The sequence below is a fragment of the Suricata suricatta genome, chromosome 10 (assembly GCF_006229205.1).
Source record: "Suricata suricatta isolate VVHF042 chromosome 10, meerkat_22Aug2017_6uvM2_HiC, whole genome shotgun sequence".
Taxonomy (NCBI): domain Eukaryota; kingdom Metazoa; phylum Chordata; class Mammalia; order Carnivora; family Herpestidae; genus Suricata; species Suricata suricatta.
The window spans coordinates 123,575,914-123,593,092 of record NC_043709.1 but is presented as its reverse complement, the minus strand read 5'-3'; the positions used below and the strand labels follow the sequence as shown (position 1 = coordinate 123,593,092).

Sequence of the window (17,179 nt, the reverse complement as noted above, 5' to 3'; positions counted from 1 at the left end):
TCAAGATTTAATTCAATCCCTCAAAACAAAGCAAACAAACCAAAAAACCTGCTAAAATGACACTTTATGCAAGTATAAAGTGGCAGCTACTTCACAGTACACCTTCCTATTAAAAGAACATATAAATTGATGTCACTTTAAAAATTCATCTCCTATTATGTTTATTCATGTTGCTACAGTTTTTATGTTCCAGGACTTTAACATTTTTATAATAAAGTGCTATTAGAAAATAAAGCAGTTCTACTGAGACAGAACTGTAATAATTAAGGGATAACAATTAGAAACGTCTTCAAAGGGACCCACAAATCAATAAATTAGAAAACAGATTTACATCAACTGATATTTAGGAAAAAAAATATTTCCATGAGAACTTTGACCTTGGCGACGTGCCCTGCTTCAGTAAGCTGTTAATGCGATTGACTATCCAACTAAAGAGACGTCCGTATAACGTTTTGGCCATAGCATCTCTGACATCCGTAGCTTTCTCGACAGTATTGGACCTAATAATGGTTTCTCCTCTAGTGACCACACAGTGGGAGGTGAGAGCTTCTTGTAGTTCATCCGCCTGAATGCAAAGCAAAGAAGCAGCTGAAAAAATAAACAGACGTGTTGTTAAAGTTACGGCAATGACGTCACTTCCCTGTGACGTCACAAGGAAGGATGAAACATCCACTCATTAGGATGAACACATCTTAATTTACCTTCTTCAATGGCATAAAATAAACACGTGAAGACTTTATAATGTAAAAATAAGTTACTGTTGAGGAGTAGTCCTGTGTCTCTTCTTGATCACTTTTCTCTCCTTGACTGGTCAAATGTAGGCTGGCTACAATACTGCACAACCCAAACGGGACTGACTACAGAAGGAAACATCTGCAAAGGCCAGTGGTTGTTTATTTGATGCCAAACATGATTTCACTGAATTATGTCAAATAATTTAAAAGCTTAATGAATAAATTTGGTATAATTTGGATACTATTATCATATACATGTTTTCAAAATGTAGAAATTAATTGGAAGATTACGTAGACTTTAGGGATATGCCCAAACCAATGTATCTTATTTGACCAAAAAAAAGCCTAAACCTTATCTTGACATTCATATATATTTTTTAATCCTACTACTTCTTAGTTATATATTCAATAATTAAATTTTGTTACAGTGTGATGTTTGGAACATTTATTTATATTTAGTGATAATTAAATACCACAGGGACTTTTAAATAATACCTAAATTCAGTGACTAAAACTCATTTTTGAATAAACATCTTTAACCCAAACTATTGCATGACAGACTTTTTTATTTTATTTTATTTATTTTAAAAAATTTATGTTTATTTATTATTGAGACAGAGAGAGAGACAGAGCATGAGTGGGGGAAGGGCAGAGAGAGAGAGGGAGACACAGAATCTGAAGCAGGCTCCAGGCTCTGAGTTGTCAGCACACAGCCCGATGCAGGGCTCAAACCCACAAACTGTGAGATCATGACCTAAGCCGAAGTCAGAAACTTAACTGACTGAGGTACCCAGGCGCCCCAACTGATTATTTTTTAAAATCAGTTCCCCTTTTAAATTATTTTCAACATTTTTAATTTATTTTTAGTTGGGACAAGATACTTCTTGGCTATGTGGCTAAGATGATTGGACCTTACTTAAACATTTTTTTTCACATTATAGAAGTAATACAAGTCCACTGCAGAAACTTTACTTTTCAAGTTAACAGTCTGCATCTCTTCCCTTTTAGGCATCTTTATTGTCACTATTCTGCACATACATTTCATCTTAATATCTTAAGAATTTCTCATTTTGTTAAAGATTGCTTGTAAATATAATTTTAATTTGCTGCATAATATTCTGCTACATATCATAATGTGTCAATAGTTTTTAATTTTTTTAATGTTTTTTATTTATATTCGAGAGACAGAGAGAAATAGTGCGGGCAGGGGAGGGTCGGAGAGAGAGGGAGATACAGAATCTGAAGTAGGCTCCAGGCTCTGAGCTGTCAGCACAGAGCCCGACGCAGGGCTTGAACCCGTGAACTGTGAGATCATGATTTGAGCCGAAGCTGGATGCCTAACCGACTGAGCCACCCAGGTGCCCCAAATTGTTTAAATATTAGGTTGTTTCCATATGTTCATAACGGTAAAGAATGCTGGGCATAAGTATTTTGTGTATGAATCTGTGTTCCTGTTTTGTATGATTTTTTGGCATAAATTGCTGAGAATCAATAATTGGTTCTGGGTATGTAAACATATTTAAGCCTCTGATAGATACTATTTAGCTACTCTTCAAAAACCCTGAATCAATTACATTCTTATCAGCCAGATAAAAAATCAATAATTTTAATGCAACTTCATGGGTAGCATATATTATTATTTTTAAAATGGCCTATTTGGAAAAAAATGCCTTAATTTTTAATTTGTTTTTAACTGATTCCTAGTGAAGCTAAATACTTTCTTTTTTCATATTTTTATTAGTAATTTGTGGTTTTCTTTTATAATTGCTTTTTTTCATTGATATGTTTATCTTTTTCTAATAAGCTTAGAAGAGCTCTTCATAGCTTATGCATATTTCTTGTAAGTATGGTACAAAAATTTCATTTATCTTCCTTTTGTTAGTATGAAAGTTTTAATTTTTATGTAGTCAAATACCCATTAAAAATCCTGTCTGCTTTTGGTTTTCTGCACATAAAATCCTTCAGGCCTTTTTTCATCTCAGGATTATATAAATGCACTTTTGTCCTGAACTTTTATGATTGTTTTTGGCATTTAAATGGATATAGATTTGGAATTTATTTTGGTGTATGGTGTATGACAAGAATTTGAATCTCCCTTCCCCTAAGTGGCTAGCCAGTTTATTGTTCCTACTACATGGATTCCCTAGTGATTTTTAATGCCATTTCTGGCAATTCTGCTTGGATCTGCTTCTGAATAGTGTTTCCCATTGATTAATACATCTACTTCTATTCCTACAGCATTAATTTTACCTGGGGAATATATTGCTAAGTATAATACCTTGTAACTTCTTATCTTGATCATCTTTATCCAAGAGGAATGGAAACTAATCAAGAAACTTAAGCAGGAAGATAGAAGGAGGAGGAGAGGGACAGGGAGGAAGGCAGGGAGAGAAAGATTGAAAGAACCTACTGATACATGCATTAAGTGGTTTCTGAATGAATTGTGGAGAATGGCTGGGAAAGTTCAAGAACTGATACGGAATGAACAATTGGGAGGTTACTTAGCTCAGGTGAGAGGTGATGTTGTCTTCAACATCATCATGAGGATGATGGGGATACAGAGAAGTGATGAGATTCGAGATATTTATGAGATAGAACAGACAGAACTGGCCCCCTGATTGAAACCATCAGAAAACATGGCCTTGGTTTGGAGATAATCCCTTGCAACTTTAATTATAAATCATTTTAAGTTAGCAAAATTTTCATTCCCCATGAAAGGCTATTCCAGAAAGTGCTTTAATTAATTTTAACTATGTTTAAGTAAATATTAACCTTTTGTGACCCATATGCCTGTCTCCTATTATAGAAATAGGTTCTCAATTATCAAGATCATGTCTTAGTTTGGTAGTTTCTAAGTATATACTCATATCTACAAATATCTCTGTTTTCCATCATTCTCTTCATTGCTAATAATTCTTCTAATTATGACCAATGGTGAGATTTGAATATATCATTGGGGTTTTCTGTTTTTTTCCTTCCACATCTCATAACTGGGGACTTCTGGGAGCTACAGATCAGCCAGGAACTACTGGCCCATCGGTGCTAAAAAATATTGGATCTGTTTAATGAAGGTTTAGCCCAGGATCTACATAGCCTGCTGCACACTGGCCAGAAGAAGGGCCAACTCTTCATGGACTGGAGGGAGATCCACGGCCCAGAAAAAAAAATACTACCAGTCTAATATCTTCTGTGTCATTTAACTTTAATTATACATGAAAAATCAGAACAGGATCTCAAGCCCATGGCAATCATTACATGCCAATCTCAGTTCTTCTGAATTACTAAGCTGGTCCCAGAGACACAGTGCGATGGAGGTGATACGGATCTAGAGACAGGCCCAGACTACAAGGGTTGGTATCTGGTCCTCTGGAATTTACCCTAAAACATCTCATTATGTTCTTAAGTGTAAATCAGAAAAAATATATAAATAAAAATTTATATCATGATTCCCTAATTATATATGAAACTTATAAGAAATCTGGAATTATAGAGGCATATGTCCACATTAAAAATTAAAAAATAGCATATATTCCAATAAAAAAGCTATGCCACCAAAAGATCAGTGGGAAACTTTAAGTTATTGGAATAATTCATTAAACTCTGCTAGATAGAGAAAAAAGTTGTCTGAAGCAAATACAATATTATACTTTTCTTATATAGAAAATTGTTGTAAAATCAGTCAACCCAGGGTGAGTGAGTATAAAAATTCATCAATTATGAACATAAATATAAAAGTCTGTGTTGCTTATAAATGAAACAGATACTAAACCTATCAAGTAATAACTTTAACTCTTCAGATCAGTTTATTAAGTTTTAGTAATATTTTCTGTGTTTTTACACTGAAATGTAAATAGCTCCTAAAACAGTCTAGAGCCTAGTGTTTAGGAAGGTTTTCTGCAGTAATCAGTTAATTTGCAGGCATGAAGATCTGTTTTAAATATTGGACTTTACAAACTTCATTTTACACAAATTGAATCTGAGTATTCTTTTTCAGGATTCTCTATCAGTACAATTGCTTGAAATTATCTCTATGTGACATACTTGTAAAGCATGTCATTAGACATTTTTCAAGAGTTCAGTTTTGAGCAGAAGATAATAAAACTCACAGTTTTCCAGAGCTGCATGATTGGAAATGTGGCTCTTGTCAATCTGGTGTTCACTTGCCACAGAAGAAAATTCAATGTTTCCAACACTCAAGATCGCAGCCAGAATGCTGTACACACTGCCAAGGTGCTGAAACATACCAGGAACATGGTAACATTACCCCTCCCTGGAGGACAGCAGGGCGGCGAGCAGGCGGGAGACAGCCTGGGGAAGAGTCCCAGGTTCCAGCGGGAGAATGTCATTCCATGGACACTGATGTCAGACTAAGAGACCCGAGTAGGCCAGGATCCAAGTAGGCTCCATCTCATTTGTTATTTTAATACGAGAGGTGAACATGGCAACTGTTACCGAGTGAGTGCTGAAACACATGTTTTATGAATGCAAGTAGGAATAAAAAAAAAAAAGAAATGAGGAGCTCCCCTCAGAGGAAGTAGAACAATATAATTCTTTAGGCCACAGAAAAATGGATCTATGTGATACTACACTTTGGATTGAATGTGGCCATTTCTAGGGACGCCTGGGTGGCTCAGTCGGTCCGGCGTCCGGCTTCGGCTCAGGTCATGATCGCACGTTCGTGTGTTCAAGCCCCGCGTCAGGCTCTGTGCTGAAGGCTTGGAGCCTGGAGCCTGCTTCAGATTCTGTGTCTCCCTCTCTCTCTGCCCCTTCCCGCTCATGCTCTGCCTCTCTCTGTCTCAAAAATAAATAAAACACTAAAAAAAAAAATTTTTTTTTAATGTGGCCATTTCTAGATGTTCATTTTCCTTGAGGCCATCTCTAAGGTGAGCTTTTATGTGTGGGTAAAGGAGAGCTAGTGAAAAAAGACCTGAAGATTCTGGCACCAAAATCAAAGGATGTGTGTGGTTTAAGTACAGGCTTGAGAGCTCTGGACTACAGCTTAGAGTTTACAGTAGTAAAACCCTAAAAAAGGTACATAAAAATACATTCAGAAACACACACACACACACACGCACACAACTCTTCTGGGAGGCACTGGAGGCATTTTGTCAAGGAGTCTACGGTATTTCCAGGTGTCATTCCAACTACGTTCAAGGTGCAGTAAGGTACAGGAAACAGACAAAATCTTTATTGTTTTCTTACATTGCTGCCTTTATTTTAGTCCAGGTCCTACGCTTAGTAGAAATGATTATTACATCCACTCCAACATTCCAAATCATGATAAAAATTGGATATGAAAAAAATCTTCAGGGAGATTTATTCATTTATATATAACACATGAATACATGCATTTAAATAAATACATTTGTTGAATGAATATATAGATATATCTGCATGTATCTAGGCATTCACTCATCCAATAAACACAGATCTTAGGCCAGGCACTGCTCCTGTCACAGGGGATTCAGCAGAGGTAAGATGAGGATCTTGGTTCCCTTGGGGTGTTCTGCCAGTAGGAGGGAGGCATGAAGAAACAAATAGATGAACATGACATTTTCAGTAACAAAATGGGCCGTGAAGAGAAGAACACATAGAGGAGCAGTGGAGAGTGACTGCAAAGGGCAGAGAGGGCCTTGCGAGTTGGGGAGGTGAGGGAAAGCTGCCCTCTGAGAAGCTGAGGCCTTGGTGACAAGGGAATCCCCTAGGAAAAGAACTGGTGAAGCGCCTGGGTGGCTCAGTCGGTTAAGCATCCAGCTTTGGCTCAGGTCATGATCTCACGGTCTGTGGGTTCAAGCCCTGCATCGGGCCCCGTGCTGACAACTCAGAGCCTGGAGCCTGCTTCAGATACTGGGTCTCCCTCGCTCTCTGCCCCTCCCCCGCTCACTCTCTGTCTCTCAAAAGAAAATAAAGACATAAAAAACTTTTTTTTAAAAAAAGAAAAAGAACTGGAATCAGAGTATTCCAGGGTGAGTATTGCCAGCAAGGTCAAGGGCCTTACGTGAGGGAAGGAGGAAGATCAGAGTGGGGCTGGAGGTCAGTGAAGGGCAGTGTGATGGCAGCCAGAGAGGTGAGCATAAGCCAGGCCCTCTGGGCCACCATGAAGAGTTTGGACTTCATTTGATTCACCATGGAAAGCCGCTAGAGATTTCAAAGCAGGGATATTTTAAACTGACGAGTCTGCCTACTCTGTGGAGATGAATGGATTGGGAGCAGATGGAAAAGTGGAACTGTCAAGAGGCTATTGCCGTAGTCTAGTGAGAGATGATGGTGGCGCGGACCAGAACAGTAAATGGTGGAGATGTAAAGAAGTCGATGGATTGGGTGTATTTTGGAAGTAGAAGAAAAAACGATGCGCTGGATGTGAATCACTTTTCTAAGAGAATTCTCCTGGTAAGGAATTTCCACCTGTGATACGCATAACTGGTAAAGAGGCAACCCGCGTGGGCTTTAATGGCAGGTGGGGAAAGAAATACAGCGTCTGACATCCTGCTGTAGTTTTCTTGAGGAAACTGTAGGCCTTATGGATAAACAACACCAGGAATACTCCTTTACATAGATTGCTGAAAACTGTGTTCCTTCAAAACTTTGTGTGTTTGCCAATTATAGACTACAAAGTCCAGGTACGTAAGTTCCAAAGTTGGATTTTTAACAGTATTTAGAGATTCATTACAGAAAATCACATGCTGAATCAATTGACATTTAGTTCTTATTCAACTGTAAATGAGAAGAACTGCCTAATCTTTCTAGACTGGGGCTCTCCTTGATATCCTGTAATTACAATTTTCATTTGGAGTTCAGTTAGAGGCTCAGATGACAGCCAATCAGGGACCTGGCTCAGACCGGGCCTGGCAGCTAGACTGACGGAGCTTAAAGGGGCCTGACCTCAGACACAGGTATGACCTTGACCCGGCACTCGGGTCATTCATGGCACAAAGACTAATCATCTCTGATGCTGGTCACTCCAAGGAGTCCAGAGCAATTTTTCTTTGATAGTAATAATAAGCAAAAGAACATTTTTCCATTTTCCATGTAAAACTAGCAAGGCATAAAACAAAAACAAAAACAAATAAAAGCCAACAGAACTACCAAGGCATGAAAACAACCTTCCATGGACTTGGAATGAACTGAGATTTGAATCCCGTATCCCCGCTCACTGAATGCATCACACCTTCCCACAGAGGAAGAAGAGCGGCTGACAGGAAGAGCGCACTCCCCAAGCACTTTCTAGGGACTGAAACGCATTCACAATTCCCTCTACCCTAGTCCACCTGCTGCTATAGCTTTCTTGTACCTGAAGCCTAGACAGCTCCGCTTCTGAGCCTGCAGAGTAGGAATGATGGGCTATGCAGACAGCAACCCAAAGCTACATGTGTGGGGCAAGGTCACTACTCTCTCTGCACTGAGTTAATCCACCCCGGGCAACATAATTGTTAGAAGGACTCTTCCTCTTCCAAGAAGTGTTTTGTACGGCATCTCTTATTCAACTATCCACCCATCCATTTGTTCCTTCAACCAGCATCTGTTTGCTATTTATTAAGCACTACGGGAGATACTGGATATATCAATAACTAAGAAAAATTGCTGCTCTCAAGGATTTTACAGGCTCCTGAAACCAAAGGAGAGGATCATTTCCTATACTGAATTTATATATGGATTATTTCTATATATTTCTACTTTCTGTATTTTATTATAGTTTTTTAAATAAGTAAAATATTTTATTTTTATTTTTTTATTATCTTCACATAGGCTTCACACCCAGTGCAGAACCCAATGCTGGGCTTGAACTCATGACCATGAGATCAAGACCTGAGCTAAAACCAAGAGTCAGACGCTTAACTGACTGAGCCATCCAGGCACCCTTAAACTTGGTTTTTATTAAAAAAAATTTTTTTTAATGTTTTTTATTTATTTTTGAGAGACAGAGAGAGACAATGCAAGCAGGGGAGGATCAGAGAGAGAGGGAGATACAGAATCTGAAGCAGGCTGTAGGCTCTGAGCTAGCTGTCAGCACAGAGCCCGATGCAGTGCTCGAACCCACAAACTGTGAGATCATGACCTGAGCCGAAGCCGGACACTTAACCGGCTGAGCCACCCAGGTGTCCCTAAACTTGGTTTTTAGAGCAGTTTTAGGGTCACAGCAAAACTGAGTGGACGGACAGAGTTCCCAGTTAGCCCCTGTCCCCGCTCCACACACCCAGCTCTGCCCACTATCAACATCCTGCATTAGAGTGATACATGTGGTATAACCAATGAACCTGCACTGAAGCATGACAGGCACCCAAAGTCCACAGCTGATGTCAGAGTTCACTCTTGGTGTTGGATATTCTCTGGATGTTTACAAATGTATAATGATACCTATATACCATTATAGAACCACACACAGTAGTTCCATTGTTCTAAAAATCTTCTGTGCTCTGCCTATTTACCTCTCCTCACAGCCTATAGCCACCTGTGGTCTTTTACTGTCACCATAGTTTTGCCTTTTCCACAATGTTATACAGTTGGATCATATAGTCTATAGCCTTTTCAGATTGACTTCTTGCACTTAGTGATGTGTATTTAAGGTTCCTCCATGTGTTTTCATGGCTTGATAGCTCATTTCTTTTAACCCTGAGTAACACCTCATTATTCAGTGCCACAGTTTATTTATCCACTCACCTACTAAAGGACATCTCAGTTGCTTCAAGTTTTGGTGATTATGAAAGAAGTTGCTGCAAACATTAGTACACAGGTTTTTGTGTGGATATAAATTTTCAATTCCTTTGGGTAAATACCAAGGACCTTGATTGCTCGATCACATGGTAAGAGTATGAAAACTCTTCCTGTGAAGAATGCAATGTAAAGAAGAAGACAGAAATCAGGGTTAGCCATCTGCAATCCAGCATCACTAAGGACTGCCAGGGAGTCACCAGAAAGTAGAGAAGAAGCACAGAACAGATTCTCTTTCACAGCCCTCCAAAAAACAAACAAACAAACAAAAAAATCAACCTTGTCTCAGACTTCTAATCTCTAGAACTGTGAGCAAATAAATTTCTTTTATTTAAGTCACCTGGCCTTGGTACTCTGTTATGAAAGCCCTAGCAAAGGATACAGCATCAATGCCTTTTTACTAAATTGATGAATAAGATAACCTCAGGATGACTGTGTTTATTCTTTTTTAAAAATGTTTACTTATTTTTGAGAGAGAGAGAGAGAGAGAGAGAGAGAGAGAGAGAGCGCAAGTAGGGGAGGGGCAGAGAAAGAGGGAGACACAGAATCTGAAGCAGGTTCCCGGCTCCGAGCTGTCAGCACAGAGCCCAAAGCAAGGATTGAACCCATGAACCGCAAGATCATGACCTGAGCCGGTCAGACACTTAACCAGCTGGGTCACTGAGGCACCCTCAACATGTTCATTCTTTTTAAAAAAATTATATTAAGTTCATTAGTTAAATGGAACCTTTAAAATGGAGTTAGATGTATACAATTTAGGTATATTATACATCTTCAACATGTTAATTCTTAACTGTTTAAAACCTTTGAGATAATATTAGAGACAGAGTAAAAAAATATCTAACAATTACTTTTGTGACTTGAATTTAAAAACTTATTTGATAATATGCTTATGATTTTATCTTTAAAAGCATAACATAATTTGATTGCAAAGTATATTCAAATATATAAAATAACTTGATCTATATTAGTAATTTTTAATTATTATACTTTTCAGGGCTAAGAAGTTGAAGTGTTTAAGTTCTAGATAAATGATTAGGAAGTTTAGAAAGTCCCTAGCAGTAAGTAAGACATCTAGTAAGTCAGTCATCTAGAATATTTGAAAGACTGAAATGTACACAGTTTCAGGCATTTAAAGAACATAATCATGTCTGTTTAGGACAACTTTCGAGTCAAGTGAACAAAGCAGGCTGAAAGTTGTTTCTATTCTTAGACACAGATTGTTAGATGCACAAATTGAAATAAAAGATGTGTCAAGAGAATGAGAAGAAAGACTGGATTGGAAAAAAAATATTTGCGAAAGGCACATCTGATAAAGGATTATTATCCAAAACATAAAACGTGTTTCAAAACAGTAGAGAAAAAAAAATCCAGATTTAAAAAAATGGGTCAAAGACCTTAACAGACACCTGTTAAGGACTATAGATGGCAAATAAGCATATGAAAGAGCATATGAAAGACGTTCTACATCGCATGTCATCAGGGAAATGCAAATGGAAGCCACTGGGGTTTCCACGGCACATGAATGGCCAAAATCCAAAACACGGACCACACCAAGTGCTGATCAGGGTGTGGAGCAACAGGAGCTTTCGTGCATCGCTGCTGGCGATGCAAACTGTTGGACAGACTCCTACAAAACCGAACACACTCTTACCACATAATCAGATAACTGAGATCCGTGGTATTTGCCCAAAGGAACTGAAAACTTGGGTTTTCCCCAAGAGTGAATCCTAATGTCAACCATGAACTTTGGATCATAAAGACATGCCAACTGTCATTATGTGGGGTCATCTATGTGTTTCCTTGTAGGTTTCTGAGAATTCCCCATCGTTTTCATACTTTAGTTCCAGTTCATGTTGTTCTTTTCGTCCTTCTTCACATGTTATAATCTCTTCTTAGAACCTCTCAGTGACTGGACTTCATGTTTCTGTAACATTCTCTGTTTCTTTTCATGGAATTGATTACATTTTATTGAAATTATGCTTCTATCAGAGGATAAGCTCAATGAGGATAGCGACTGTGCTCAATTCATATCACTAATACCTACAGAGCAGGAACTCAATTAATACTTTATCAAACTGTTTTCTTTTGCATCAATCAAGTGACAGTAAAATTTTCTCTATTCAAGAGAGTGGTGAGAAACAGCGCAGTCCCTGAACTTCAAAGCAGGTGGGAATCGCTGTGGACCATGACAAAGTGACAACAGCCCAGGCTGAGGGGTGTGGCACTACCCCGTCTAGTCCTGGGACAGGCAAGATGCTGGTGCTGCCACTGAGAAAGGACGGAGAAGGCAGGATGGGGAGGAGCAGGTCAGGACAGGTGCGCACAGGCCAGGACGCTACCAGAGCCCACGTTACCAGTCAGACAGGAACTGATGAGAGGAAAGGAGAGACCCTGCTATCAGCATTTGCAGGCTGATTCCTATATAAGGGACATCAATATTTTCTCTGTGTAGGAGGACCTTCACGCATACTTAAAGCAATAAGAGGCCATGACCAGTCTGCAAAATTTAGAATAAAATAGCCTTCAATTTTAGTCATCGTATCATAGATAATGAAACTCACACCAGAGAGGTTTAGTTATTGATCTAAGGATGCGCAGCTAGAGACAAGCCAAGCCAAGTCAAGGAATTTAACCAAAAGGTGCTGACTCCCTAGGACAGAAATATTGTTATTTTAACTAACTGTCTTCCTGGGTCCCATCATTCATTTCATTCAGGTCATTGGTGTTGGCTGAGTTATGACATACTAGAATTATACCCTATTTTATGCATTTTGAATGAAGACAAGTAGGTATCAAGTTATTATTTTAAAATCATTATCAAATGACTGACTAAAAAGACTGATATGCCTCTCTCACTCCCACCCCAAACCAATTTTTAAAATGAAGCATTTCACAGAAATTTACTTAAGATGCTTAAAAACTTGTTTCACACACGTTTTACCCTAACTATAGTCATAACTTGTAGTCCAAAGAAAATGTATTAGAATGTAATTTTAGATCATTGTAAGAAATGTAAGCAAAATTAAAGCAGAAAAAAGCATTCTAGGGGCTCCTGGGTGGCTCAGTCTGTTAAGCGTCCGGCTTCGGCTAAGGTCATGATCTCATGGTTTGTGGACTCAAGCCCCACATTGGGCTCTGTGCTGACAGCTAGCTCAGAGCCTGGAGCCTGTTTCAGATTCTGTGTCTCCCTCTCTCTCTGATCCTCCCCTGCTCGTGCTGTCTCTGTCTGTCTCTCAAAAACAAATAAAAAACAGAAAAAAAAATTTACAAAAAAAAAGCATTCTAATCTTAGACATAAGTCAAATGACAAAACTTCCTGTCATGACATCGTAAACATGGTCTCTAAATGAATTGAATCATAAAACTAGTCATCATTTATTTTAAAACCGTGGCAGGAAAATGGCTTAGGAAATCATATGTTTTAAAATGTTTTAGAGATTTCCAATTTGTGTGATTTTCGGAGAAGATCTGATTTTGATCTGCCTGTCATTCCTTTGCATTGTGCTGACTCACCAATGCACAAGTGAAGTGTAACCCCTAGGAATAGTTAAAGGACATATCTGATAGTGGGTGCTATCAAAACCTATCAATGAGAAGGGAGGGGAGAGAGAGAGAAAAAGAGAGAGAGAGAGAGAGAGAGAGAGAGATAGGCATCTTAGAGAATCACTCTGCTCCAGGGAAATGGGAAGGCAGCAAGCTGTGCTTGGGGGATGTGAGAATCATGTTACTTAACTTGATATTGAAAGCTGCCTCTTTCCAAAATGGAACGGAAGCAGCCACTGACACAAGCCACATCCAAGAAATCCAGTGAGATTAAAAAAAAAAAAATCAAGTGTGCCTGGGTGGCTCAGTGGGTTAAGTGTCAGACTGTTGCTCAGCCCCTGGGATCTATGCCCAGCATGGAGCCTGCTTAAGATTCTCTCTCCCTCTCCCTCGGCCCTCCCCTCCAAAAAACCCCAAATCAGGGTTAGATAAAAAGGAAGTAAACATGTACTCAGTTTAATTCTATGTCTCCAAACCTGGACAGTCTGCCCCGTTAACTCTCTGAGTCTCCGCTTTCAGCTAGGAGATACCGCATCCTAGAAGAGTCACCTTGAACTGCACCAACAGCCTCCACAAGAGATTTAGCAGTGGGGCGCCTGAGTGACTCAGTCAGTTGGGCAGTCTGACTCTTGATTTCAACTGAGGTCATGATGTCACAGTTTTGTGATGGGGTGGAGCCTGCTTGGGATTCTGTCTCCCTCTCTCTCTCCCCAACCCCTCTCAAAAAAAAAAAAAAAAAAGAAAAAATAATTTAAGAAATGGTATTTAGCTGCGATTGTGCTTTGCTCCAGAAACAGAATACCTTATTCCAAGGTATATGTTTAGACGTTTGCATGTTCAATAAACACAGAGCATGCGTAGGTTTAGAATACTATGCTTTAAAGAAATGAATTCTATTTGTCAGTAGATGTTAACCCCAAAACTAGTTTCATTTCAATGTTACTAAATAAAGTCTACCAAGCAAGAGAAAGAGGTTGAGCCAAATATAAGTAAAACCCTGCCTCTAATGAGTGGGACTTAGAAGTAAACAAACCAATTAAAAACGATTCCTTGTTTCTAAGATAGCAACCTCTGGGGGAGGGAACTGCTAAGATCAGCTCTTGTGATGACAAAAAGCCAGGAAAGGAATGACAAAGAGAGCCAGCCCTGTTCGGAACCAGGAGCTGCTTGCCTGCTGCAGGACGTGCTTCTAGTTTGGGGGATGCGGTTAACCTCTGCTACATCCCGTAGCCAGCCCACCCTCAGAGCCAGACACACGGTCCAAAGGAGCATCTACCGTGAGCAACATTCACCTTATGACCAAGGACTGGAGAAAAGGGTAAAGCTGCCTTTTTCTCTATTCACTGCACCCCTCTGCTTTAAGAGGCAAGAGTTCTCCCCCCACTGTCCCCCATGCTTAAATCAAATGGTCTCTACAGGTACAAGCTGTGGGTGGGGACAGGGTTAAGGAGGGAAAGTGACATAGCAGAAGAGGAGGAGCCAGACTTGAATGTGAATTTTGCCAGGCAGAGTCAGAAAGCAGCAGTGCCCAGGGAAAGACGGGGGTCAGGGTAGGGATAGGGTTACATTATTTAGGATCATGCCAGCTGGCAGAGCAGCAAACATCCTATTTGTACTCACAAGGCAGCCAATCTAGGTTTACACTGTGCTGAAGCTCAGAGGAAGATAAGATCTTGGTCCTTTGAGCCAGAGAGCAAGAGACCCAAGGGTTCACCCATGATGTTTGGGTTGTCAGAAGTAGAGCATAAGGAAGGGACCCGGAACATGGCTGAAACTCATGCTTCCAGAGCTGAACCAACTACAAACACATTTGTTTCACCAATAATAAAAATATCTATTTTATTTAAAAATGTATTAGGGTTATCTCTGACTCTAGATATGACAGTTGAGACGTTGTTCCCAAAAGGCAGTCAGATCAGGTTAATAGCACAGTTTTCAGCACAACTGGTGCCACACCCAGACCTCTGAGCACACATAGGGGCAAACAGCGTGAGACAGCCACAGTGAATTCTACACACTGAACAATCCCTTGATTGTCAGCTCCTATGCCATCCTCGCCCTTGCTCTCCCTGCTCTCCGGCAAAGGCTGCCATTGGTCAAGCAAATTTTCCCATCCTCATATATCCACCCCGTCACGGCGCCAACCTTTGCTGATGCTCTTTTGTGAGGGTGGAGCAGGGGAATGAGACGCACACCCTGGCCACCGTAAGAAGTGGGCATCTGTCCTGCCGGGAGAAAGTCTTCACAGTTACCTACTGCAGCCAAGTGCGGAGAACAAGCCTCGTCCAAAACCTTCAGAAGCCTTAACACACAATGGATTCTTTGTTCCACTTACAGCATTAAGCTATTTAACGCATCAACAGAGAGAAATTTCCCAATCATCTCCTTGCTGCCTAGGTTCCACAGAGCCACTGAGTTTCCCTATTGGAACTGCAATTTACTGGTTACGCACTTGACAGCCTGAGCTGGAAGCCCAGAGTTCCAGGCAGGGTCTGTGAATATACAGAAAAAATGCATGGTTCAGAAGCGAAGATGCTCAAGTTGAAGTCTATACTTCTAAGCCACAAAGTTACTCAATTTCAGCTCAAGAATCCTTGTGATTAAAGAATCTGCCTAAGGACAGATTCCACTTTGGTCTGCTATCGAGTCTACAATATTGTTTTCCTCTTGTCCCTGAAATTCACAGTTGTCTGGCAAAAACTCTTCGAGGAAAGTCATGGTAATACTTCCTCTCTGATCCCAGAAGCGGTTATTTCTCCCTGGTTAGCCCAGGAAACAGCCTGCTAGTTCCCTATGAAGGCTCAACCTCTTACCCACCTCTCTCTACAGCTAATTTATTCATCTAGAAACAGGGCAGTAATGCCAATTCAGAACTTAAAATTTCTTTTTATGTTTTATTTATTTTGGGGAAACAGAGAGAGACAGCATGAGCAGGGGAGGGCCAGAGAGAGAGGGAGACACAGAATCCGAAGCAGGCCCAGGACCAGAGGCACAGAAGGCTGAGTTTTATCTAACCTTAATCCAAAATTTTAAAAGCCACTGATTCCCAATTTTCTCTAATAATAGAAATAACCTGGGTGCTTGTAAAAGGTCCAGCTGACCAGGTCCCTTCCATGGAAACTCCTACATAGCATAGGACCTAGGTATCTGTGTGCAGGTGCTTTATGTCTTCAGAGACACTGGGAGCTAATTTTAACTCTGATTTAAACTTTTATAGGCCAAAGAAAAAAGATTAAAAAGCTCACTGGCCTAACTTTAATATGCAAATCTGATAACGATATAAAAGAAAACTAAAACAATAGATAAATATCACTGATGAACATACATGCCAAAATTCTAAATAAAACACCAGGGCATGGAATCCAGAAATTTATCTAAAGAGAGGCACCATTTAATTACATTAGATTTATTCCAGACATGTAAGGATACTTACATACTAAGAAATCTATCAACATGATAGATATCAACAAGTTGCAGAAAAATATGATGTCAATTGATGATAAAAAGGCATTTGATAAAATTCTGCAGGATTTCTAATAACAGCCCTAAGCAAAGCAGCAATAAAAGGAAATTATTGTGAAAAATGTTCTGAATACCATTTTACTTAAAATCAGAAACAAGCCAGGGAGACAAGTTATAATCATTCCTGATTAATACTGACTTAGACTCTAAGTCTTAGATGCTCTAAGTACACAAAAGAATAAGATGACTGAGAGAACAGGAAAAAAGTATAAAATTCTTCTTTCTGCTGAAAACATGATAATATATTTACAAAAGACTACTAGCAAGAAAAAAGAATTTAGTATTACACCAAAAACCATGACCTGGTTAGGAAAAAAAAAACTAAAAGCTTAAGTTCTACATAAATAAAACTATAAATTATTAAAAACTCAAACACCTAAACAAATAGAAAGGAACTGCCATGATCCTCAACGAGAAGACATAAATAACATCATAAAAAATGACAATGCTGCTAAAGCTGCTATATAAATTTAATGCAATTCTCATTAGAATTCCAGCTGGGGGTTTCAGAATTGAATGAGTTGATCTTAAAGTTTATATGGAGAAACAAATGACAGGCAATAGCTAAGGCAAGGATTGAAAAGAAGAAAGAATAGGACTTGCCTTTCTTGGTAGGATGCCTTACTAAAAATATAGTATCAAACCACTGCAGTTGTCAACAGAATACT

At 39.4% G+C, this 17,179-nt stretch overlaps 1 protein-coding gene across 1 annotated transcript in view; it reads right to left on the bottom strand.

Annotated features, from left to right (window-relative positions):
- The window catches only part of MYO3A (myosin IIIA), a 214,428-nt gene that overhangs the window by 89,436 nt on the left and 107,813 nt on the right, over positions 1-17,179 (bottom strand). Inside the window, exons 16-17 of the mRNA XM_029955278.1 lie at positions 4,841-4,967; positions 378-588 (exon numbers count right to left, since the gene is read on the bottom strand). Of these exons, the coding sequence (XP_029811138.1) occupies positions 378-588; positions 4,841-4,967 (338 nt within the window). The remainder of the gene's footprint in view (positions 1-377; positions 589-4,840; positions 4,968-17,179) is intronic.